The 25,589-nt window shown below is 50.3% G+C and overlaps 1 protein-coding gene across 1 annotated transcript in view; it reads left to right on the forward strand.

Moving 5' to 3' along the window:
- LOC132772942 (cadherin-22) overlaps positions 1–25,237 on the forward strand; it is a 161,060-nt gene extending 135,823 nt beyond the window's left edge. The window contains exons 6-8 of the mRNA XM_067468327.1: positions 22,564–22,731; positions 24,611–24,798; positions 24,980–25,237. Coding sequence (XP_067324428.1) covers positions 22,564–22,731; positions 24,611–24,798; positions 24,980–25,237 — 614 coding nt within the window. The remainder of the gene's footprint in view (positions 1–22,563; positions 22,732–24,610; positions 24,799–24,979) is intronic.
- Positions 25,238–25,589: the final 352 nt, after the last annotated feature.

Genomic DNA, 25,589 nt, shown 5'->3' on the forward strand with positions numbered 1-25,589 from the left:
GTGGGGAGTCGACCACACAACGTGCAGCTGTGGACGAGAAGTTTACATGGGGACCCCCAAACACAGCAGCAATGCCTAGACAGGCAAGGCCAGAGAATTTCGAGGGCCAGAATCCTGGAGTTGGGAGAGACCCCAAGGGCCACCAGTCCATTCCCAATCTGATCAGAGAGACACAACCTGAGCCCTCCTGACAGATGGCCATTCACACACAGAGAGAGATGTACATACACACCTTCAACAGCGAATTCCACGATCACAGAATCCTGGAGTTGGAAGAGACCTCAAGGGCCACCAGTCCATTCCCAATCTGATGAGGGAGACACAACCTGAACCCTCCCAACAGATGGCCATACACACACACACACATATGTACATACACACCTTCAACAGTGAATCCCAGGAGCACAGAATCCTGGAGTTGGGAGAGACCCCAAGGACCACCAGTCCATTCACAATCTGATCAGGGAGACAAGACCTGAGCCCTCCTGACAGATGGCCATTCACACACACATAGAAGTACAAACACACCTTCAAGACCAACTCCCAGGATCACACAATCCTGGAGTTGGAAGAGACCTGAATGGCCACCAGTCCATTCACAATCTGATCAGGGAGACACAATCTGAGCCCTCCCGACAGATGGCCATTCACATACACACAGATGTACACACACACCTTCAACAGCAAATCCCAGGATCACAAACGTGAGCCCTCCCGACAGATGGCCATTCACATGCATACAGATGTACATACATACCTTCAACACCAAATCCCAGGATCACAGAATCCTGGAGTTGGAAGAGACCCCAAGGGCCACCAGTCCATTCACAATCTGATCAGGGAGACAAGACCGGAGCCCTCCCGACAGATGGCCATTCACACACACACAGAGAAGTATATACACATCTTCAACAGCAAATCTCAGGAGCACAGAATCCTGGAGTTGGGAGAGACTTGAATGGCCACCAGTCTGTTCACAATCTGATCAGGGAGACAAGACCGGAGCCCTCCCGACAGATGGCCAGTCACACAAACACAGATGTACATACACTCCTTCAACACCAAATCTCAGGATCACAGAATCCTGGAGAGAGACCTCAAGGGCCACCAGTCTATTCACAATCTGATCAGGGAGACAAGACCTGAGCCCTCCCAACAGATGGCCATTCACACACACACAGATGTACATACACAACTTCAACACCAAATCCCAGGATCACAGAATCCTGGAGTTGGGAGAGACCTCAAGGGCCACCAGTGTATTCACAATCTGATCAGGGAGACACGACCAGAGCCCTCCTGACAGATGGCCACACACAGAGAGATGTACATACACACCTTCAACAGATGGCCTGGCAGTGCCTGGGGCAATCTTTCGTTGAGAGGTGGTTAGATGTCCTCGATGGTTTCCTCTCTGTTGTTTTGCTGTTGTAATTTCAACAATACATTCTAAGGACTATTTCTGCATTGGATTTATTAAAGCAGTCCCATCCAAACCCAAGTAACGAAGGTGGAGGCATTACTTTTCATTCAACCCTCGTATTTAAGGACATCGCATTGAGAAGGGATGATGATGATGACAGTGAAGCTCACTTTCCCTGCGCTCCCCCTTTTTCCTGCAAACCTTTTTAGAGAGTGTGGGGGGGGGCACGCAGCATTTGCATCCCCCCCCCTTCCCTTTTGCAGCCCCTTCCCATTTCATGGCCACTTCCAACATGGCAAGCTATGGCTGGAGGTGGGACCCCTCTTTCCCACTATGATTGTGAGGGGTTTGGGCCAAGGAGAGCGCCCCCCCCCCCAAATATACCCTGCCTCCCCTTCCCGAGTCCTTCCTTCCTTCCTCCCTCCCGCCTTGTCCCTGCGCCCGGGCGCGCATAAGGTTTAATTGCCCATGCCAGCCGCTTAACTTGCAGAGCCACCGCCATCATTAAGGCCGTAAAAGGAGCCATAAAACTCTGGCACATCCATTTTTCGTAATATACGGTGATGGAGAGGAGCCCAGCCGGCCGGCCTTCCCCCTTTTTGACTTTGACCTGATTTTTTCCCGTCCTGAGCGGGACAGGTGTGTGCCGGGTAGAAGAGAAAAGAGTAACCATATTGTCATTGGGCAATGACATAGAATCACAGAATCATAGAATCAAAGAGTTGGAAGAGACCTCCTGGGCCATCCAGTCCAACCCCATTCTGCCAAGAAGCAGGAATATTGCATTCAAAGCACCCCTGACAGATGGCCACCCAGCCTCTGCTTAAAAGCTTCCAAAGAAGGAGCCTCCACCACACTCCCTCCGGGGCAGAGAGTTCCACTGCTGAACGGCTCTCACAGTCAGGAAGTTCTTCCTCATGTTCTGGTGGAATCTCCTCTCTTGTAGTTTGAAGCCATTGCTCCATTGCGTCCTAGTCTCCAGGGAAGCAGAAAACAAGCTTGCTCCCTCCTCCTCCCTGTGGCTTCCTCTCACATATTTATACATGGCTATCATCATATCTCCTCTCAGCCTTCCCTTCTTCAGGCTAAACATGCCCAGCTCCTTAAGCCGCTCCTCATAGGGCTTGTTCTCCAGACCCTTGATCTGCTCCCTCCTCCCTGTGGCTTCCTCTCACATATTTATACATGGCTATCATATCTCCTCTCAGCCTTCTCTTCTTAAGGCTAAACATGCCCAGTTCCCTAAGCCGCTCCTCATAGGGCTTGTTCTCCAGACCCTTGATCGTTTTAGTTGCCCTCCTCTGGACACATTCCAGCTTGTCAATATCTCTCTTGAATTGTGGTGCCCAGAATTGGACACAATATTCCAGGTAAAGTGGTCTAACCAAAGCAGAATAGAGCATGGGGAGCAGGACTTCCTTAGATCTAGACACTAGGCTCCTCTTGATGCAGGCCAAAATCCCATTGGCTTTTTTTGCAGCCACATCACATTCCTGGCTCATGTTCCCCTTCCTCCCTACGAGGACTCCAAGATCTTTTTCACACGTACTGCTCTCGAGCCAGGCATCATCATCCCCCATTCTGGATCTTTGCATTTCATTTTTTCATTGCTTTCCCCTGCATACACATCATTAAAAAAAAAACCCCACACCCACCCCTCCACACATCCACCACCCTGCATAGCCCCAAATGCCAAATCCATGCAAAAAGTTCAGTATAGTTCCAGCTCTAGGATAAAAACGGCCTCTCATTCTGTTTGTCCTTGTCTTTGTCACCCTGTAGCGTCTGCCAGGTGTTAAAAAAAGAAATATTCCAGGAGAGATGGATCCCCAAGAATGCTCTGAGATTTCTTAAGGCTGCAGGACTTATAATGTCCTTCATAGAATCAAAGAGTTGGAAGAGACCTCCAGGGCCATCTAGTCCAACCCCATTCTGCCAAGAAGCAGGAATATTGCATTCAAAGCACCCCTGACAGATGGCCATCCAGCCTCTGTTTCAAAGCTTCCAAAGAAGGAGCCTCCACCACACTCACTCCGGGGCAGAGAGTTCCACTGCTGAACGGCTTCCTCTGTCAGCCCCACCTCCCCATGTGGGGACGTGAGAGAAGCCTCCCACAAGGATGGTAAAACATCAAAACATCTTGCCGTCCCTTGGGCAATGTCCTTGCAGATGACCAATTCCCTCACACCAGAAGCGACTTGCAGTTTCTCAAGTCGCTAGTGACATGAAAAAAAATGGTGGTGCCCAGAATTGGATGCAGTGTGATTCCAGGTAAAGTGGTCTGAGCAAGGCAGAACGGGGAGCATGACTCCCCTGGATCTAGACACTGGACTCCTATTGATGCAGACCAAAATCGCATTGGCTTTTTGAGCTGCAGCATGACATTCCTGGCTCATGGTTAAGTTGTTGTCCTTATCTGACCCTCTGGGAACGTCCAGACAAGAAGTCCGTCATCCAGGAACAGACTGAATATGACAATCTATGATCTATAAGTTTGGACACCCATAGAATCATAGAATCATAGAATCAAAGAGTTGGAAGAGACCTCCTGGGCCATCCAGTCCAACCCCATTCTGCCAAGAAGCAGGAATATTGCATTCAAATCAGGTCGCAGGTTCAAATCTGGGGAGAGCGCGGATGAGCTCCCTCTGTCAGCTCCACCTCCCCATGTGGGGACATGCGAGAAGCCTCCCACAAGGATAGTAAAACACCAAATCACATTGCCATCCTCTGGGCATCGTCCTTGCAGATGACCAATTCCCCCACACCAGAAGCAACTTGCAGTTTCTCAAGTTGTGCTGCCCAGAATTGGAGGCAGTGTGATTCCAGGTAAAGTGGTCTGAGCAAGGCAGAACGGGTAGCATGACTCCCCTGGATCTAGACACTGGACTCCTGTTGATGCAGACCAAAATCGCATTGGCTTTTTGAGCTGCAGCATGACATTCCTGGCTTGTGTTTGATTTGTTGTCCTAATCTGACCTTTTGGGAACGTCCAGACAAGAAGTCCATCATCCAAGAACAGACTGAATATGACAATCCATGATCCATAAGTTTGGACACCCATCTATGTGGGAGGATTGTGTTAAACATGGGATGATGTGAAACATGGGCACGGCAGCATACCTGTGCGCCCGCACACCCCCTCCCTCCTTTGTGCATGCCTCCATAAGCACGCATGAAGAAGGGAGGGGTTGCGTGGTGCGCGGGTATGCTGGTGTGCACTGACCCAATCCCAACCTTTGCCCACAATTGCAGCTGTCAATCACCGGCTTCTCTGCAGGAGTGGATGGGGGCCCTTCCTGACCCCGGAAGGGAGGGGGAGAGGGGGGAGGCCCGGCTTCTGGGTCCTGGAGGTATTGGATAATGTGGAGGTATTTACTGATGTAAAGTGGAAATTAATATTTAATGACAAGAGGGATTTGGGATTTAGCTTGAGTCTGTGCCGTCTTAGGCTCCGCTAAGTCCTCCGGCCCCATCTGCTAGCCCAGGAGTGGGTCTGTGGGCGGACTGGGGGTCAGCCAACGAGGGGAGGGGGCGAGGGCGCTTCAGGTGCCTTCCTGGGAGGGGGGGGGAATGACCCTGGGCACTCGGTCAGCGTTGCGGATGGACATCTTGCGGGAACCCTTTGTCTTGCTTCTCATCTACTAATCATGGGGTCATTGGGAAAAGATGAAACGTGGTAATCTGCTTCAACAATGACAACAGAGTGCGCGAAGGGCAGGAACCACAGAAGGGAAAGGCCAACGAGACCCCCCCCCCCACCTCTCCTCCTCCTCTGGATTTGCAGCATTAAGAGAATACTTTTAGACCTATACATATGGATATCTGTGCATAATAATGCGCAGGCCCAATGACATAAGATGGAAGAAAGCCAAGTTTAATGTCTTGTTGAAGGCTTTCATGGCTGGAATCACTAGGTTCTTGTGGGTTTTTTCGGGCTATAGAGCCATGTTCTAGAGGCATTTGTCCTGACGTTTCGCCTGCATCTATGGCAAGCATCCTCAGAGGTTGTGAGGTCTGTTGGAATTAGGACAATGGGTTTATATCTCTGTGGAATGGCTGGGGTGGGGCAAAGAGCTCTTCCCTGCTGCAGTTAGGTGTGAATGTTTAGCTGATCACCTTCATTAGCATTTGAAGGCCTGCCTGAGCCTGGGAAAATCTGTTCCTGGGAGGTGTTAATCTGTGCCTGGCTTTTTCCTCTCTGTTGTTTAGCTGTTATAATTTTAGAGTTTTTTAATACTGGTAGCCAGATTTTGTTCATTTTCATGGTTTCCTCCTTTCTGTTGAAATTGTCCACGTGCTTCTTGTGGATTTCAATGGCTTCTCTGTGTAGCCTGACATGGTGGTTGTTGGTGTGGTCCAGCATTTCTGTGTTCTCCAATGATATGCTGTGTCCAGGCTGGTTCCTCAGGTGCTCTGCTATGGCTGACTTCTCTGGTTGAAGGAGTCTGCAGTGCCTTTCATGTTCCTTGATGCGTGTCTGGGCAAGGCTGCGTTTGGTGGTCCCTATGTAGACTTGTCCACAGCTGCATGGTACACGGTAGACTCCTGCAGAGGTGAGAGGATCCCTCTTGTCCTTTGCTGAACGGAGCATTGGTTGGATTTTCTTGGTGGGTCTGGAGATGGTTTGTATGTTGTGTTTCCTCATCAGCTTCCCTCTGCGGTCAGTGGTTCCCTTGATGTCTGGCAGGAACACTTTCCCTCTGGGTGGATCTTCATCTTTACTCTCATCAAAGCCAAGTTTGCCTCTTCAACCTGAGCAAGGGAGCTGTCCTTGAGGAACGTTGGCCTCACTCCCTCTGAGGATGCTTGCCAGAGATGCAGGCGAAACGTCAGGAGAGAATGCCTCTAGAACAGTGTTTCTCAACCTAGGGGTTGGGATCCCTGAGGGGGTCGTGAGGGGGTGTCAAAGGGGTCGCCAAAGACCATCAGAAAACAGTATTTTCTGTTGGTCATTGGGATTCTGTGTGGGAAGTTTGACCCAATTCTATTGGTGGTCGAGTTCAGAATGCTCTTTGATTGCAGGTGAACTATAAATCCCAACAACTACAACTCCCAAATGTCAAGGTCTATTTTCCCCAGACTCCACCGGTGTTCACATTTGGGCATATTGAGTATTCGTGCCAAGTTTTGTCCAGATCCATCACTGCATGAATCCACAGTACTCCTCTGGATATAGGAGAACTACAACTCCCAAACTCAAGGTCAATGCCCCCGAAACCCTTCCAGGGTTTTCTGTTGGTCATGGGAGTTCCGTGTGCCAAATTTGCTTTAAATCTATTGCTGGTGGAGTTCGGAGTGCTCTTTGATTATAGGTGAACTATAAATCCCAGCAACTACAACTCCCAAATTAGAAAATCAATCCTCCTCCCCCCCCCCCAACCCCACTAGCATTCACATTTGGGCATATTGGGTATTTGTGCTCAATTTAGTCCAGTGAATGAAAATACATCCTGCATATCGGATATTTACATTATGATTTATGACAGTAGTAAAATGACAAGTATCAAGGAGCAACGAAAACAATGTTATGGTTGGGGGTCACCACAACATAGGGAACTGCATTAAGGGGTCACGGCATTAGCAAGGTTGAGAACCACTGCTCTAGAACATGGACATATAGGGAGAGGCAGCCCTAGGGAATTTTCAATGGTAAGCAAACAGTATTTTGGCCGCCCCCCACCCCCCCAAACCAATCACTGATATATATATATTCTAGGTTCTTGTGGGTTTTTTCGGGCTATAGAGCCATGTTCTAGAGGCATTTCTCCTGACGTTTCGCCTGCATCTATGGCAAGCATCCTCAGAGGTCTATGGCAAGCATCCTCACACCTCTGAGGATGCTTGCCATAGATGCAGGCGAAACGTCAGGAGAAATGCCTCTAGAACATGGCCCTATAGCCCAAAAAAACCCACAAGAACCTAGTGATTCCAGCCATGAAAGCCTTCGACAATATATATATTCTGTTTGTCGTGGGAGTTCTGTGTGCCATCTTTGGTCCAATTCCATCATTGGTGGAGTTCAGAATGCTCTTTGATTGTAGGTGAACTATACATCCCAGTAACTACAACTCGCATATGTCAAGGTCTATTTTCCCCCAAGAGCGCCCCAAGAGCGCCCACCCTGGGCAACATCAACTCTACTGCAAAGGCTTACTTTGCGTAATGGGTTGAGCCACCCCTGCATATAGGCCAAAAAAACCTACCACAACCCATTGGCCTGTTTGTGCATCTTGACTCATTTGCAGCCCTTCCTCTTGACCCTCTGGGCGCAGGCAGGCAGGTGGTTCTTGCTGGCGTGTTCCTCTTGGGGTGGCTTTCCTTTCCTCTGCTGGGACCTGAACTGGCCAGGAGCAGGTCCCTTTGGGCCACGGCCATATTGACCCTTCCTGGATGGATGATGGGTGAGGGGTCAGGGACCGACTTCCAGTCCTCCCTTAGATTGTGGTCCAAGCAGGAGGGGAGAGGGAGGGAGGAAGGAAGGGGAAGGGAGAGGGAAGAAGAAAGGAAGTGAAGGGGAGGGAGGAAGGAAGGGATGGAGGGAAGGGAGAGGGAAGAAGGAGGTGAAGGGGAAGGGGAAGGAAGGAAATGAAGGGGAAGGAGGGTAAGGGGAGGAGAGGGAGGGAAGGGAAAGGAAAGGAAAGGAAAGGAAGGGAGGAAGACAGGAATAGGGAAGAAGGAAGTGATGGGGAGCAAGGAGGGGAAGGGGGAAGGAAGGAAGGAAGGAAGGAAGGAAGGAAGGAAGGAAGGAAGGAAGGAAGGAAGGAAGTGAAGGGGGGGGAAGAAAGGAAGGAGGAGGAAGGAGGAAGGGAGAGGGAAAAAGGAAGGAAATGAAGGGGGAGGAAGGAGAGGAAGGGGGAGGCAAGGAGGAAGGAAGGAATGAAGGGGAGGGAAGAAGTAGAGGGAGGGAGAGGGGAAAAGGAAGGAAAGAAGAAAGGAAGGAGGTGAAGGGGAAGGGGAAGGAAGGAAATGAAGAGGAAGGAGGGGAAGAGGAGGAGAAGGAGAGAAAGGAAAGGAAAGGAAGGGATGAAGAAAGGAATAGGAAAGAAGGAAGTGATGGGGAGGAAGGAGGGAAAGAGGGGAAGGGGGGAAGGAAGGAAGTGAAGGGGGAGGAAGAAAGGAAGGAGGAGGAGGGAGGGAGAGGGAAAAAGGAAGGAAATGAAGGGGGAGGAAGGGGAGGAAAGAAGGAAGGAAGGAAGGAAGGAAGGAAGGAAGGAAGGAAGGAAGGAAGGAAGGGGAGGGAAGAAGTAGAGGGAGGGAGAGGGGAAAAGGAAGGAAAGGAGAGGAAGGGGGAGGAAGGAAGTAATGGGGTGGAAGGAGGGAAGGAGGGTGAGGAAGAAAGGAAGTTAAGGGGAAAGAAGAAAGGAAGAAAAGGAAGGGGGAGGAAAGGATAGGGAAGAAGGAAGAAAGTGAAGGGAAAGGAAAGGAAGGAGGGATGGGGGAGGAAAGAAAGGAGGAAGGAAGGGAATAGGAGGGAGGAAGTAGAGGAAGAGAAGGAGAAGAAGGAAGGAAGGAAGGAAGATAGGAATGATGATGATGATGATGATGATGATAATAATAATCTTATTTCTTCCCTGCCTCTGCTCATGGCTCGAGGCAGCGTATAACACTGCTAAAGCACAAAATCCAAACACACAATCATTTAAATGCACTCTGTAGAATATGCATATTAAAACATATTTCCATAAAATGCATATTAAAATACACAAAAACAAAAGTTAGACGTAGAGTGAAAGTTTAAAATGTGTCATTAAAACTGGGAAGGGAAGGAAAGGAAGGGAAGGGAAGAGGGAAAGGAAGGAAGGAAGGAAGGCAAGCATGCTGGCAGGTAGGCAGGCTCCCACCTGAGCTGCAATACCTGGGCGGGCACTTCCTGGAGCTCTTTCCTCGCAGGCTCCCCTTCAGCAAAAGCCCAGAGCAAGGCAAGCACACGGCCGGAGGAGCCAAAGGTGCCAAAGGCTGGCCCTTCTCTCTCAGAAAGACCTTCCCTTGAAGTGGAAGAGCTTTCTTTGAAAGGAACAGGTACGAGGAGAACGCTCCCCGCTCGCCATCGTTGTGGGAACTCGGGGACTTTTGCAATGTCACAACATTGATTTATGCCTTTGTCAAGCATCCCTGTCCCTATTGTACTTCCCACACTTTTTCTCGCATTGGTGACGCCAATGTCGTCTGTGCGCATTCAGAAGAAGACCTGCAAGCCACTCGAAACATCTTCACAGAAGCAGACGAGAAGCTCGGCCTCTCATTGAACATCGAGAAGACCAAAATGCTCTTCCAATGCCAGAAATCAAACTTCAAGAGAGGAGAATCCACCTGAACATGAGGAAGAACTTCCTGACTGTGAGAGCCGTTCAGCAGTGGAACTCTCTGCCCCGGAGTGTGGTGGAGGCTCCTTCTTTGGAGGCTTTTAAACAGGGGCAGGATGGCCATCTGTCAGGGGTGATTTGAATGCAATATCCCTGCTTCTTGGCAGAATGGGGTTGGACTGGATGGCCCATGAGGTCTCTTCCAACTCTAGGATTCTTTGATTCTATGAAATACAGCTTGATGGTGTAATGCTAGACAATGTTGACCATTTCCGCTCCCTTGGCAGCCACCCCCTCCACAAAAGTCAACATTGACACTGAAATACAACACCGCCTGAGCTCTGTGAGTGCAGCATTTTTCTGAATGAAGCAGGGTGTGTTTGAGGACCGGGACATCCATAGGGAGACCAAGGTGCTTGTTCATAAAGCTATTGTCCTCCCAACCCTGCTATATGCCTGCAAGACATGGACTGTCTACAGACGTCAACATTTTACACTGAAATACAACACCGCCTGAGCTCTGCGAGTGCATCATTTGTTCTGAATGAAGCACGGTTTATTTGAGGGCCGGGACATCCGTAGGGAGACCAAGGGGCTTGTTTACAAAGCTATTGTCCTCCCAACCCTGCCATACACCTGGGAAACATGGACTGTCTACAGACGTCAACATTTTACACTGAAATACAACACTGCCTGAGCTCTGTGAGTGCAGCATTTTTCTGAATGAAGCAGGGCGTGTTTGAGGACCGGGACATCCGTAGGGAGACCAAGGGGCTTGTTTACAAAGCTATTGTCTTCCCAACCCTGCTATACGCCTGTGAAACATGGACTGTCTACAGACGTCAACATTTTACACTGAAATACAACACCGCCTGAGCTCTGTGAGTGCAGCATTTTTCTGAATGAAGCAGGGCGTGTTTGAGGACCGGGACATCCGTAGGGAGACCAAGGGGCTTGTTTACAAACCCCTGCTATACGCCTGCAAAACGTGGACTGTCTACAGACGTCACACTCAACTCCTAGAACGATTCCATCAGCATTGCCTCCAAAAAAAATCCTGCAAATCTCTTGGGAAGACAGGCGGACAAATGTCAACGTGGGGAAGAAGCAAAGACCACCAGCATTGAAGCGATGGTCCTCCAACATCACCTCTGCTGGATCAGCCATGTTGTCCGAATGCCCAAAGATCACCGTCTCACAAAGCAGTTACTCTACTCCAAACTCAAGAACGGATTCCACCTGAACATGAGGAAGAACTTCCTGACTGTGAGAGCTGTTCAGCAGTGGAACTCTCTGCCCCGGAGTGTGGTGGAGGCTCCTTCTTTGGAGGCTTTTAAGCAGAGGCTGGATGGCCATCTGTCAGGGGTGCTTTGAATGTAATATTCCTGCTTCTTGGCAGAATGGGGTTGGACTAGATGGCCCACGAGGTCTCTTCCAACTCTTTGATTCTACGAAAACGGAATGTTGGCCAACAGGAAAAGAGATTCAAAGATGGGCTTAAAGCCAACCTCAAAAACTGGCATAGATACCAAGAGAAAACGGGGAAGCCCTTGTCCTTGAGTGCTCTAACTGGAGGTCAGCTGTGACCAGCAGTGCTGCGGAATTTGAAGAGGCATGAATGGAGGGTGAAAGGGAGAAACATATCAAGAGGAAGGTGCATCAAGCCAACCCTGACCGGGACCACCTTCCACCAGGAAACCGATGTCCTCACTGTGGGAGAAGATGCAGATCCAGAATGGGGCTCTACATCCACCTACGGACCCATCGCCAAGACATCACATCTGGAAGACAATCATCCTTGAGCTCCAAGAGATTGTCTAAGTAAAGTAAGAAGCCATTCAGGCATGAGTCCCATTCCCACATCTCCTTCTTTCCCTGGAAAAAAGACTGAGAATAGTAAAGACTTCCTGGAAATATTTATGGGCTGGAGATGTCTCTGCCTTGGTCCTTTCACTCTTGGCTGCTACTTCCCTGCGGATGTCAGGTGGTGAAATACCGGCTAAGCAGTGTAATTTCTCCAGTGGTGTAGGGTGCAGACTCATTAAGAGCCACATCCACTGTTTTAGCGTGGTGAGATGTGTTCCACACTGGGCATGCATACTCAGCAGCAGAGTACCATAGCGCAAGGGCAGATGTCTTCACTGTGTCTGGTTGTGATCCCCAGGTTGTGCCAGTCAGCTTTCGTATAATATTGTTCCTAGCACCCACTTTTTGCTTGATGTTCAGGCGGTGCTTCTTGTAGGTCAGAGCACGGTCCAGAGTGACTCCCAGGGATTTGGGTGTGCTGCAATGCTCCAGTGGGATTCCTTCCCAGGTAATAATCCTCAGAGCTCGGGATGCTTGTCTGTTCTTAAGGTGAAAGGCGCATGTCTGTGTTTTAGATGGATTAGGGATCAGTTGGTTTTCCCTGTAATAGGCAGTAAGAGCACCTAGAGCTTCAGAGAGCTTCTGTTCAACCATCTCAAAGCTCCCTGCTTGAGCGGTGATGGCACGATCATCAGCATAGATGAATCTCTCTGTCCCTTCTGGCAGTGGCTGGTCATTTGTGTAGATGTTGAACATGGATGGAGCAAGCACGCTCCCCTGAGGCAGGCCGTTCTTCTGTTTCCGCCATCTGCTTCTCTGGCCCTGGAACTCAACAAAAAAGCTCCTGTTTGGTAGCAGGTTTCCTATGAGGCGGGTGAGGTGGTCGTCCTTTGTGATATTATACATTTTCCTCAGGAGGAGGAGGTGGTTCACAGTCTCATAAGCCGCTGACAGGTCTAGAAAGACAACTCCTGTGATCTGCTGCCTTTCAAAGCCATCTTCTATGTGCTGAGTCAGGTTCAGCACTTGCGATGTGCAGCTTTTGCCTTTCCTGAAGCCAGCTTGCTGTGGGATCAGACATGGGTCTATTTTTTCCATAATTCTATGCAAAATAAGTCTCTCCAGAACTTTGTAGAGGTGGCACAACAGGGAGATTGGTCTGTAGCTTTTTGGGTCGTTACAGTCTTTGCCTGGCTTCAAGATGGCGATGACTCTTGCTTTCCTCCAGATTTTGGGGATCTGACAGGATGCAGTGCCGTTGTTCATCAGCTCCAGCAGCCAGCGCCTTGCTTTGGGACCAAAGTTCTTGATGTGTTCCATCCGTAGATCATCCAGGCCAGCTGCTTTGCCATTCTTACATTTGTTGAGAGCCATGTCCAATTCAGTAGGTGTAAAAGGTTCATGAAGGTTGTTGTTCTCAATCTCTGGTTGTCTGGCTATTGGTTTCTTTCCTACTTTGGTGGCGAGATTGGGATTTGGGTGCGCTGCCATGCTCCAAGGGATTCCTTCCCAGGTAATCCTCAGGATGCTTGTCTGTTCTTGAGGTGAAAGGCACATGTTTGTGTTTTAGATGGATTAGGAATCAGCTGCTTTATTTCCTAAAAAAAAAAGTTTCCTGAACCAGACCTAGTAGGTTATCTCTAAACACCTGGCTAATGGGATTGTTGGGGTTCAGCCTGAGTTTGAACTTGAACCTGATTCTCTGTTTGTTCCTCCTGATGCTAATGAAAGTATATTTACTGATGCTAGTGGAAATGTACCTTTTGATGCCAATGCTCCTGAAATTAGTGAGGAAGAAACTGCTGTAGGTTTGGAAAATGCCAATGTTCCTGAAATTAGTGAGGAAGGAACTTCTGTAGATTTGGAAAATGAAAGTACCAGAGTTCATGAGAATGTTTCAGAGGGAAGCCTTGACCTTTCCCTCCCTTCTGCACCTGTTAACTGTAATGACAACAGAAGGGGCCAAATTTGGGAAGACAGAAGTAAAACACTCAGTTTGCGTCGATCCTCCCGAATTCAAGAATTAAAAACATTGGCTTCAAAGAAGAAGGGCGGTTCACGGAACCGATTCTTGAGCTTTAATTGCCTTACGCCGGGCTGACTGTCTCAGTTCAGGCATCGTTTCAGAATTGATGAAGACCTTGGCAGTTCTCCCGGTTCCCTGGCCATAGTTTGGGAAGATTTCTAGGATATCAAGTACGGTTAGTGGATTGCTAACAGGTTCCAGTATTTCCCAGTGAGGCTTTTGGTTTTGCTTTGTCCATTTAAATTCATGTTTTCTGATTTTGCTGTGGCTTTTGACTTGCATTTTCCCTTTATTTTGTAACCATTTTTCTTCAATAAAAAAGGATTGTTTTTCACAGCCAAGTGTGGTGGAGAGTTCTCTTAGGGCCTCGTTCTCTGCTCTGGATTGCAACAGGGATTACACCGGTCCAGCTTTTACTGGGCAACGTGCTGAATGCGATAGCGACATGTGCAGCGTGTCACCTGAGTACGGATCCTATGCAGAGAACACCACTGATAGATCATAATGCACAATGAGTAGGAAAGCATGGCAGGTCCTGAGAGCTGGAAGGACTCTTTGCAGCAAAGGGAGACCCTTGCAGGGCTTCCCAGCATCACCTCCCCATAGAGGCGGCCCTAGGTAATTTTCGACGGTAAGCAAACAGTATTTTGGCGCCCTCCCCCCCCAACCAATCTTTGATATATATTTTCTGTTTGTCGTGGGAGTTCTGTGTGCCATATTTGGTTCAATTCCATCACTGGTGGAGTTCAGATTGTAGGTGAACTATACATCCCAGTAACTACACTTGCTGCACTTGCTCCCATGTCTGGCCCGCTTTGGGTTCGGAGGCGTGCCTGAAGACCCTGGTATGTGCACCAAAAGTCACCTCTTCTCCTGACTTTCTCCTCGGTCATTGGGACCAAGAGAGAGAGAGAGAGAGAGAGAGAGGTGGAGATGCCCACCTTTCCTGAAGGTAGGCGCAAAAACAAAGGAGGGAGCGGAGGTGGGAGATACCTCCAGCCGGAGGGGCTCTCTCTCTCTCTCTCTCTCTCTCTCTCTCTTGGTCCCAATGGCTGAAGAGAAAGTCAGGAGAAGAGGCGACTTTTGGTGCGCACACTGGGGTCTTCAGACACGCCTCCGGACCCGAAGCGGGCCAGGCACGGCGGCTCCACCCCTTGGAGTTCAGAATGCTCTTTGATTGTAGGTGAACTATACATCCCAGTTACTACACTTGCCGCACTTGCTCCCTTGCCTGGCCCACTTTGGGTCCGGAGGCATGCACCCAAAGTCACCTCTTCTCCTGACTTTCTCCTCAGCCATTGGGACCGAGAGAGAGAGAGAGAGAGAGAGAGAGAGGTGGAGATGCCCACCTTTCCTGAAGGTAGGCGCAAAAACAAAGGAGGGAGCGGAGGTGGGAGATACCTCCAGCCGGAGGGGCTCTCTCTCTCTCTCTTTTGGTGCGCACGCTGGGGTCTTCAGACACGCCTCCAGACCCGAAGCGGGCCAGGCGTGGCGGCTCCGCCCCTTGGCCCACCCGTGGATTGGGGAGAGGAGAGGAGGTGGGTGGAGCGCCGGGGATCAGGAAAGGGAGCCGGTCATGGGGAAGGGATCGAACGCGGAGAACGATTGAGCACCGGCTCTGCTCGCGCACCCGGTGGCCGGGTGGAGCAGGAACGAGAGGGGCGAGGCGAGGCTCAAGGGCCCGGCCCCTTTGGGAAGAGGATCGGCCGGCAGCGAGGCAAGAAAGCCGAGGCTCCCCCCGGACTGCTAGGGCTGTTGTGAGCGGAGGGGGCGCTCCTCAAGTGGCGGTCGAGGGCTCTCTATCCCGCCTGCTTCACAGGTGCGGCTGGCGGGGACGAGAGACAGGGCCTTTTCTGTGGTGGCCCCTCGACTCTGGAACGCCCTTCCCATGGAGGTAAGATCAGCCTCCTCGCTGATGGTATTCCGAAGAAGACTAAAAACTTGGATGTTCAAGCAGGCATTTGGTTAATTCGGTGCAATGAATGTGTTGATTACGGATTGGTAATATGGATGATGAAATTGGACCAGGATTTTAGTTAGGAGATGTATTGGATTGTGATTTACGTGTAATATTGTGTTTTATGTTTTTATGGTTTTAATTGTATACTGTGCACTGTATATTTTGTTGTAAACCTCGTTGAGTCGCCAGTTAGGCTGAGAAACGGCGGTATACAAGGACAGGAAATAAATAAATAAATTTACAGAGGCGCCTTTGCGCCTCTGGCAAAAAAAAAAGTGTTCTGCGACCGCTTACTTCGCGTAATGGACGAGCCGCCCCTGCCTCCCCATCAAAAACACCAGGGCAGATAGAATCATAGAATCATAGAATCAAAGAGTTGGAAGAGACTTCCTGGGCCATCATCCAGTCCAACCCCATTCTGCCAAGAAGCAGGAATATTGCATTCAAATCACCCCTGACAGATGGCCATCCAGCCACTGCTTAAAAGCCTCCAAAGAAGGAGCCTCCACCACACTCCGGGGCAGAGAGTTCCACTGCTGAACGGCTCTCACAGTCAGGAAGTTCTTCCTCATGTTCAGATGGAATCTTCTCTCTTGTAGTTTGAAGCCATTGTTCCCTTGCGTCCTAGTCTCCAAGGAAGCAGAAAACAAGCTTGCTCCCTCCTCCTCCTCCCTGTGGCTTCCTCTCACATATTTATACATGGCTATCATATCTCCTCTCAGCCTTCTCTTCTTCAGGCTAAACATGCCCAGTTCTCTAAGCCGCTCCTCATAGGGCTTGTTCTCCAGACTCTTGATCATTTTAGTCGCCCTCCTCTGGACACATTCCAGCTTGTCAATATCTCTCTTGAATTGTGGTGCCCAGAATTGGACACAATATTCCAAGTGTGGTCTAACCAAAGCAGAATAGAGCATGGGTAGCATTACTTCCTTAGATCTAGACACTATGCTCCTATTGATGCAGGCCAAAATCCCATTGGCTTTTTTTGCTGCCACATCACATTGTTGGCTCATGTTTAACTTGTATGTGTGTGCATCATAGGCACACATCTGAACCCCCCCCCCTTTCTTTGCCTGTGGGGAGCATGTGCTTTTGGGGCCGAGCATGGCAGCCCCCTCCTTCCCCCAACATGAAAAGCCCTCCCGTCTTCTCAGGGTGCCGGCTATTTATAGATGTAAAGGCAGAAAGTTCACTGCAAGAGCTCTCTTGGCTTTGATCTGCCGCCTTAACAAGCAGCTGCTCCTCTCCGCCAGGAAGCAGGCGGGAAGAAGGACGGGAACCCGAAATCGGGGAACGGGCCCAGCTGGCTCCCCTTCCTTCTGGAACATTATTATCTGCGTGTGGTGTTGCAGCGGGGGGGGGGGGGGGAATAATGGGGGGGGGGGTCCCTGTCTCCTTTACCTTCAGCCCTTCAAAAGCCCACCCACCTACCCATTGTCTGCCTGGTGCTTTTACTCAGTGGCTGACGAGGGGGGCTTCTATCCCTCTTCTGTGGGTGCTTTGGACTCTGCTTGTGGCACAAATGTTGGAAACTCATAGGCACACCTTGCACACACACACACACACACACACACCTTCCCACCTGGGGAAATAAGCAGAGTGAAGGTGTTCTCTTCCTGGGCTGGAAGAGGTTTGGGAGGGGGCTTCCTCGGGCCAGCTGATCCCTTTCCCTTGGGTCTCCCTACCCATGGGTTTGCTGTTGGCCCTGCATCTCTGCACTGTAAAAAATGCATCTATGGCAAGCATCCTCTGAGGTAGTAAGGTCTGTTGGAACTAGGAAAAAGGATTTATATATCTGTGGAATGATGACCAGGGTGAGACAAAGGACTCTTGTCTGCTGGAGCTCGGTGTGAATGTTTCAACTGACCACCTTGATTAGCATTTGATGGCCTGGCAGTGCCTGGAGCAATCTTTTGTTGAGAGGTTCTTGTTTAATGTATTGTCGAAGGCTTTCATGGCCGGAATCACTGGGTTGTTGTAGGTTTTTTCGGGCTGTATGGCCATGGTCTAGAGGCATTCTCTCCTGACATTTTGCCTGCATCTATGGCAAGCATCCTCAGAGGTAGTGAGGTCTGTTGGAACTAGGAAAAAGGGTTTATATATCTGTGGAATGACCAGGGTAAGACAAAGGACTCTTGTCTGCTGGAGCTAGGTGGGAATGTTTCAACTGACCACCTTGATTAGCATTTGATAGCCTGGCAGTGCCTGGAGCAATCTTTTGTTGAGAGGTGATTAGATGTCCTTGTTTAATGTATTGTCGAAGGCTTTCATGGCCGGAATTACTGGGTTGTTGTAGGTTTTTTCGGGCTGTATGGCCATGGTCTAGAGGCATTCTCTCCTGACATTTTGCCTGCATCTATGGCAAGCATCCTCAGAGGTAGTGAGGTCTGTTGGAACTAGGAAAAAGGGTTTATATATCTGTGGAATGACCAGGGTGAGACAAAGGACTCTTGTCTGCTGGAGCTAGGTGTGAATGTTTCAACTGACCACCTTGATTAGCATTTGATGGCCTGGCAGTGCCTGGAGCAATCTTTTGCTGAGAGGTGATTAGATGTCCTTGTTTGTTTCCTCTCTGTTGTTGTGCTGTTGTAATTTTAGAGGTTTTTTTTAATACTGGCAGCCACATTTTGTTCATTTTCATGGTCTCTTCCTTTCTGTTGACATTGTCCACATGCTTGTGGATTTCAATGGCTTCTCTGTGTAGTCTGACGTGGTGGTTGTTGGTGTGGTCCAGCTTTTCTGTGTTCTCAAATCATATGCTGTGTCCAGGCTGGTTCATCAGGTGCTCTGCTCTGGCTGACTTCTCTGGTTGAAGGAGTCTGCAGTGCCTTTCATGTTCCTTGATTCGTGTTTGGGTGATGCTGCTGCTGCGTTTGGTGGTCTCTCTGTAGACTTCTTCTCCACAGCTGCATGGTATACAATGGTAGACTCCTGCAGAGGTGAGAGGATCCCTCTTGTCCTTTGCTGAATATTAAAATATTCCCCTCCAAACCCAAGTAACGAAGGTGGAGGCATTACTTTTCATTCAACCCTCGTATAAAGCACGTGGCATAGACCGATTTGTCCCCTCTTGCCACCTGACGGCAGTGGGCTTGCAATGGGAGGAGGGTCTCCTTGGCTTGGCTGCCATTTACTGGCCAGCGGGTCTCTCTTCAGCTGGGCTGAAATGGGGAAAGGTCTCTGGCTGTCAGTCCAGGCGCAAGACACATTCCTTTGAAGAAGTTTAACCTTTCATTAGCATCACATTAGCAGAGTCAAAACACAAGGGAACGAGCACTAGCGGAGGGATAAAAATTAGGAGTTTGCATTCGGAAAGGACAAAAACAGGCAGAGCTAAGCTTATCAAAGCAGCGGATCACAGCACCCCTCCATCAAGGCTGCACGGAGGCAGAAGGCGTGCAGGACGCCACATCAAAACAAAACACACCACATTCACTGGCTGAATTAATACTCACGAAAGCATGTGCAAAAGCGTCACACAGGTACAGGTGACTCGCCACTTCATCACATTTACTAAATTCCACTGAGTGTTGTTGTTCATTCGTTCAGTCGTCTCCGACTCTTCGTGACCTCATGGACCAGCCCACGCCAGAGCTCCCTGTCGGCCGTCACCACCCCCAGCTCCTTCAAGGTCAGTCTAGTCACTTCAAGGATGCCATCCATCCACCTTGCCCTTGGTCGGCCCCTCTTCCTTTTGCCTTCCACTTTCCCCAGCATCATTCCCTTCTCTAGCTGACCTCATGGACCAGCCCACGCCAGAGCTCCCTGTCGGCCGTCACCACCCCCAGCTCCTTCAAGGTCAGTCCAGTCACTTCAAGGATGCCATCCATCCATCTTGCCCTTGGTCGGCCCCTCTTCCTTTTGCCTTCCACTTTCCCCAGCATCATTGTCTTCTCTAGCTGACCTCATGGACCAGCCCACGCCAGAGCTCCCTGTCAGCCGTCACCACCCCCAGCTCCTTCAAGGTCAGTCCAGTCACTTCAAGGATGCCATCCATCCATCTTGCCCTTGGTCGGCCCCTCTTCCTTTTGCCTTCCACTTTCCCCAGCATCATTCCCTTCTCTAGCTGACCTCATGGACCAGCCCACGCCAGAGCTCCCTGTCAGCTGTCACCACCCCCAGCTCCTTCAAGGTCAGTCCAGTCACTTCAAGGATGCCATCCATCCATCTTGCCCTTGGTCGGCCCCTCTTCCTTTTGCCTTCCACTTTCCCCAGCATCATTCCCTTCTCTAGGCTTTGCTGTCTCCTCATGATGTGATCAAAGGACTTCAACTTTGTCTCTAGTCTCCTTCCCTCCAATGAGCAGCCGGGCTTTCTTTCCTGGAGGATGGACTGGTTGGATCTTCTCGCGGTCCAAGGCACTCTCAGCACTTTCCTCCAACACCACAGCTCAAAAGCATCTCTCTTCCTTGGCTCAGCCTTCCCTCAGGTCCAGCTCTCACCTCCGTAGGTGACTACAGGGAAGACCATGCCTTGGACTAGGCAATGGATCTTGGTTGCCAGTCTGATGTCTCTACTCTTCACACTGGACATGGCTCTCCTCCCAAGAAGGAAGCGTCTCCTGATTTCCTGGCCACAGTCTGCTTCTGCGCTCATCTTTGCGCCTAGAAATACAAAGTCTGTCACGGCCTCCACATTTTCTCCCTCTATTTCCCAGTTGTCAATCATTCTTGTTGCCATAATCTTGGTTTTTTTGAATGTTTAGCTGCAACCCGGCTTTTGCGCTTTCTCCTTTCACCTTGATTAGAAGACTCCTCAGCTCCTCCTCGCTTTCGGCCATCAGAGTGGTGTCATCTGCATATCTGAGGTCGTGAATGTTTCTTCCAGCCATTTTCACCCCAGCTTTGCATTCATCAAGTCATGCGTGCTACACTTAAAATGTGGGAAGCCTGCGTTCATCACATTTATTTATTTATTATTCAAACTTCTATGCCGCCACTCCCCTGGGGCTCGGAGCGGCTTACAAGAACAGGCTAAAATCTAACACAATTTAAAAACAGATGGGAAGCCCTGGCCCTTGAGCGCTCCAGCTGGAGGTCAGCTGTGACCAGCAGTGCTGCAGAATTTGAAGAGGCACGAATGGAGGGCGGAAGAGAGAAATGTGCCAAGAGAAAGGCGCGTCATTAACTCATTGAGAATCCAGCTGAAGGGGCCTGATTGGCATCTTTGGAGATCCAACAGGTGGGCATCATTGCCACCACCAACAACCCATGGCATGTGAGCCAAGGAGAAGCATCCTGTCTGCAACCGAAAGAAGTTGGCAGTGCAGGTGATGATGCCACGTTGACTTCCCACACTTTGGCAAGACCCCCACCCAGCCACACCCACACCCCCCATTACATGCCCAGGGCCCCAAGTTCAAGTGTAGGCAGTGGCGGCTCAACCCATTACGCAAAGTAAGCATTTGCAGTATAGTTGATTTTGCCCAGGGGCGCTCTTGAGGCGCTCTTGGGGGAAAATAGACCTTGACATATGCGGGTTGTAGTTACTGGGATGTATAGTTCACCTACAATCAAAGAGCATTCTGAACTCCACCAATGATGGAATTGAACCAAATATGGCACACAGAACTCCCACGACGAACAGAAAATATATATCAGTGATTGGTTGGGGGGGGGGGGGCAAAATGCTGTTTGCTTACAGTTGAAAATTACCTAGGGCCGCCTCTGAGTGTAGGGTAGAGCATTCGTTGTGTATTTTAAGCGTGGGGCCCAGCATTCTTTTCAAACATTTCAGGAGGTGGTGTGGAAGTGGATTTTTGGTAATGATCTTACTTACTTACTTACTTACTATATGTCTGTGTTTTGGGGAGGGACTTCGCAGGGGCAGGCAGCAGAGATCAGTGCAATTGGCTGGCCAATTTCCTTCCTATCATCCAATTAAGTGGCTTCAGACAGTTGTTTCTGCTTCAGTAACGGCTCTTATTTATTTATTTATTTATTTATTTATTTATTTACGACCTTTATATGCTGCCCTTCTCACCCCGAAGAGGATTCAGAATAATATAACAATTGAAAGGAGATGTTGACTCTAAGCTGGAATGTGTCCAGAGGAGGGCGACTCAAATGACCAAGGGTCTGTTTGGAGAACAAGCCCTATGAGGAGCGGCTTAAAGAGCTGGGCATGTTTAGCCTGCAGAAGAGAAGACTGAGATGAGACATGATAACCATGTGAGGCTATCATGTCCCTGTCAGGGAAGTCACAGGGAGGAGGGAGCAGTTTTGTTTTCTGCAGCCCTGGAAACTAGGATGCAATGGAGCCATGGCTTCAAACTACAAGAGAGGAGATCCCATCTGAACATGAGGAAGAACTTCCTGACTGTGAGAGCTGTTCAGCATCGGAACTCTCTGCTGCAAAGTGTGGTGGAGGCTCCTTCTTTGGTGGCTTTGAAGCAGAGGCTGGATGGCCATCTGTTGGGGGTGCTTTGAATGTGATTTTCCTGCTTCTTGTTAGAATGGGGTTGGACTGGATGGCCTATGAGGTCTCTTCCAACTCTTTGATTCTATGATTCTATGATTCTGTAAGCAAGAATTGGGTCTGGACTGGACTGGACGAGACAGCGACTGGGGAACAAAGGAGGAGAGCCCTCTTTTATAATGTTTGCATAGCACAACTACCTTCCTAGAAGATAGACAATGATCCATGCCAGTGTTAATTTCGGGGGTAGGGGTGGTGGTCATCATAAAACTGACCGGAAGGATGAGAGCAAACGCAGGACATTCAGACAAACCATTGAGGGCACAAGCGCAGATGGAGAGGAGATTCCATCTGAACATTAGGAAGAACTTCCTGACTGTGAGAGCCGTTCAGCAGTGGAACTCTCTGCCCCAGAGGGAGTGTGGTGGAGGCTCCTTCTTTGGAAGCTTTTAAACAGAGGCTGGATGGCCATCTGTCAGGGGTGCTTTGAATGCAATATTCCTGCTTCTTGGCAGAATGGGGTTGGACTGGATGATGGCCCAGGAGGTCTCTTCCCACTCTTTGATTCTATAATTCTATGTGATGGTGAGTTCCCCAACAGGTTTCCCTTCTATATCTCCTGCAGGGATCATCCGGACGGCGGTGGCCAACCTGGACCGGGAGACGCAGGACCGCTATGAGGTGGTGGTCCGGGCCACAGACATGGCTGGGCAGCTGGGCGGTCTCTCGGGCTCCACCACTGTCACCATCGTCATCACCGACGTCAACGACAACCCTCCGCGATTCCCACAGAGTGAGATTGGGGCCCTGGGCATGGAATGGGGGTGGGAGGTGGGGGGGGGGGTCTTGCCAAAGTGTGGGAAGGCAACGTGGCATCATCACCTGCACTGCCAACTCCTCTCGGTCGTAGGCAGGATGCTTCTCCTTGGCTCACATGCCATGGGTTGGTGGTGGTGGCAATGATGCCCACCTGTTGGATCTCCAAAGATGCCAATCAGCTCCTTCAGCTGGATTCTCAATGAGTTAATGACCTATTTTGCTGATAGCAGGTCTTTCTGCATATGGCAGAATAAGGTGGGATAGATGACCCTTGGGGTCTCTTCCAACCAGCAATTTATTTATTTATTTATTTATTTATCATGTCAGGCAACCAAACAATTGTATTACATTTCTAACAGAACAAAACAAACAGACAGACAAAATACAACATTTGTGAGTTTGGTAGTTGATTAAATGTCCTTTGACCAGTCTCTGGCCCCGTGGAGTGCCTCTGGTGTTGCCGCAAGGAGGTCCTCCCTTGTGCATGTGGCAGGGCTCAGGGTGCATTGCAGCAGGTGGTCAGTGGTTTGCTCCTCTCCACACTCGCATGCCGAGGATTCCACTTTGTGGCCCCATTTCTTGAGGTTGGCTCTGCATCTCGTGGTGCCAGAGCGCAGTCTGTTCAGCGCCTTCCAAGTCGCCCAGTCCTCTGTGTGCCCAGGGGGGAGTCTCTCATCTGGTATCACCCACAGAATGAGGTTCTGAGTTTGAGGCTGCCACTTTTGGACTCTCGCTTGCTGAGGTGTTCCAGGAAGTGTCTCTGTAGATCTTAGAAAACTGTTTCTAGATTTAAGTCATTGACGTGCTGACTGATACCCAAACCGGGGATGGGCTGGAGATGTCTCTGCCTTGGTCCTTTCACTATTGGCTGCTACTTCCCGGCGGATGTCAGGTGGTGCAATACCGGCTAAGCAGTGTAGTTTCTCCAGTGGTGCGGGGCGCAGACACTCCATGATAATGCGGCATGTCTCATTCAGAGCCACATCCACTGTTTTAGCGTGGTGAGATGTGTTCCACACTGGGCATGCATACTCAGCAGCAGAGTAGCATAGCGCAAGGGCAGATGTCTTCACTGTATCTGGTTGTGATCCCCAGGTTGTGCCAGTCAGCTTTCGTATGATGTTGTTTCTAGCACCCACTTTTTGCTTGATGTTCAGGCAGTGCTTCTTGTAGGTCAGGGCACGGTCCAGAGTGACCCCCAGGTAGTTGGGTGTGCTGCAATGCTCCAGTGGGATTCCTTCCCAGCGCTCAGGATGCTTGTCTGTTCTTAAGGTGAAAAGGACGTGTCTGTGTTTTAGATGGATTAGGGATCAGCTGGTTTTCCCTGGAATAGGCAGTAAGATGTGCTGATGTGTGAAAGCTTCCCAAAAGTCCATTTCCCTGGGCTCAAAGCTCTCCCCAAGAAGCTTCCTTCCATTGTATCTGCAGCTGAGAGGACTCCAGGAGTCTATGAGCCTAACATTAATATATAAAGACTTCCAGGAGGTGGTTATCTTGGGCCCCAGCTACACTGTCATCTAAAATCCTAAGATCATCACGGGAGGTACTGGTTACAGTCCCATCCCCTTTTGCAAGCAACTGGTAGGGACAAAAAACTGGGCCTTCTCAGTGGTGGCCCCTCGAACGACATGTCCCAAGATTCCATAACTCACCATGTGAGTCGAAGTGGTGCCAAACTGCCTTCATTCTGCAGTGTGGATGCACTCTAGGAAAGGATGGGGATTCCTTGGAGACATTATGGTGCGGGGAACACAAGTCTTGGGCTGCTCTTAATGTGGGGGGTGCCCCCTTCATTGCCATGGATCTGGTGTCATCTGCCCCCCTCATCTCCAACCTCTGCTCTCTTTGTCCAGAGATGTACCAGTTCAGCGTGGTGGAGACGGCCCCCGTGGGCACGCTCATCGGCCGGGTGAAGGCCGAGGACTCGGACGTGGGAGAGAACACGGACATGACCTACCAGATCAAGGACGAGGAGGGGCTGGGCGCCTTCCGGGTGGCCACCGATAGCGACACGCAGGAGGCCCTCATCTCGGTGCAGAAGGTGTGGGGCCAGTGCTCTCCTTGGGATGTGGGGCCAATGGGTGCACATGGGAAGGAGGTTGGCCTGCTGGTGGTCAAGGTGGCCCTGTGGGGGGGGGAGGGGGGAGAGGGTCTTGGGGGCCCCAGAGGCCAAAGGGGGTCTCAAGCTGAACCTGCCTCCCCCTTCTTCCCCTCCCTTGCAGCCGCTGAACTTCGAGGCGCAGGAGGTGCACACGGTGGTGGTGGAGGCCCTCAACAAGTTTGGGGACCCCCGCTTTGTGGACCTGGGCACCTTCCGGGACCAGGCCATCGTGAGGGTCACCGTGCTGGACGTGGACGAGCCCCCCGAGTTCCGGCCCCCCGACGGCCTGATGGAGGTGCAGGAGGACACTCTGGTGGGGGCTCTGGTGGGCGTGGTCACCGCTCTGGATCCCGACGCTGCAAGGAACCCCGTCAGGTGAGCTTTGGGGGGTGGGGGGTGGGGTTAAAGGGGGGGAGAAGGAGGCACTCCATCTAGACCAGTGGTTCTCAACCTTCCTAATGCTGCGACCCTCATGTTCCTCATGTTGTGGTGACCCCCAACCATAACCCACCATAACATACAGTTCCTCATGTTGTGGTGACCCCCAACCATAACCCACCATAACATACAGTTCCTCATGTTGTGGTGACCCCCAACCATAACCCACCATAACATACAGTTCCTCATGTTGTGGTGACCCCCAACCATAACCCACCATAACATACAGTTCCTCATGTTGTGGTGACCACCAACCATAACCCGCCATAACATACAGTTCCTCATGTTGTGGT

This window comes from Anolis sagrei, chromosome 4, assembly GCF_037176765.1.
Source record: "Anolis sagrei isolate rAnoSag1 chromosome 4, rAnoSag1.mat, whole genome shotgun sequence".
Lineage (NCBI taxonomy): Eukaryota > Metazoa > Chordata > Lepidosauria > Squamata > Dactyloidae > Anolis > Anolis sagrei.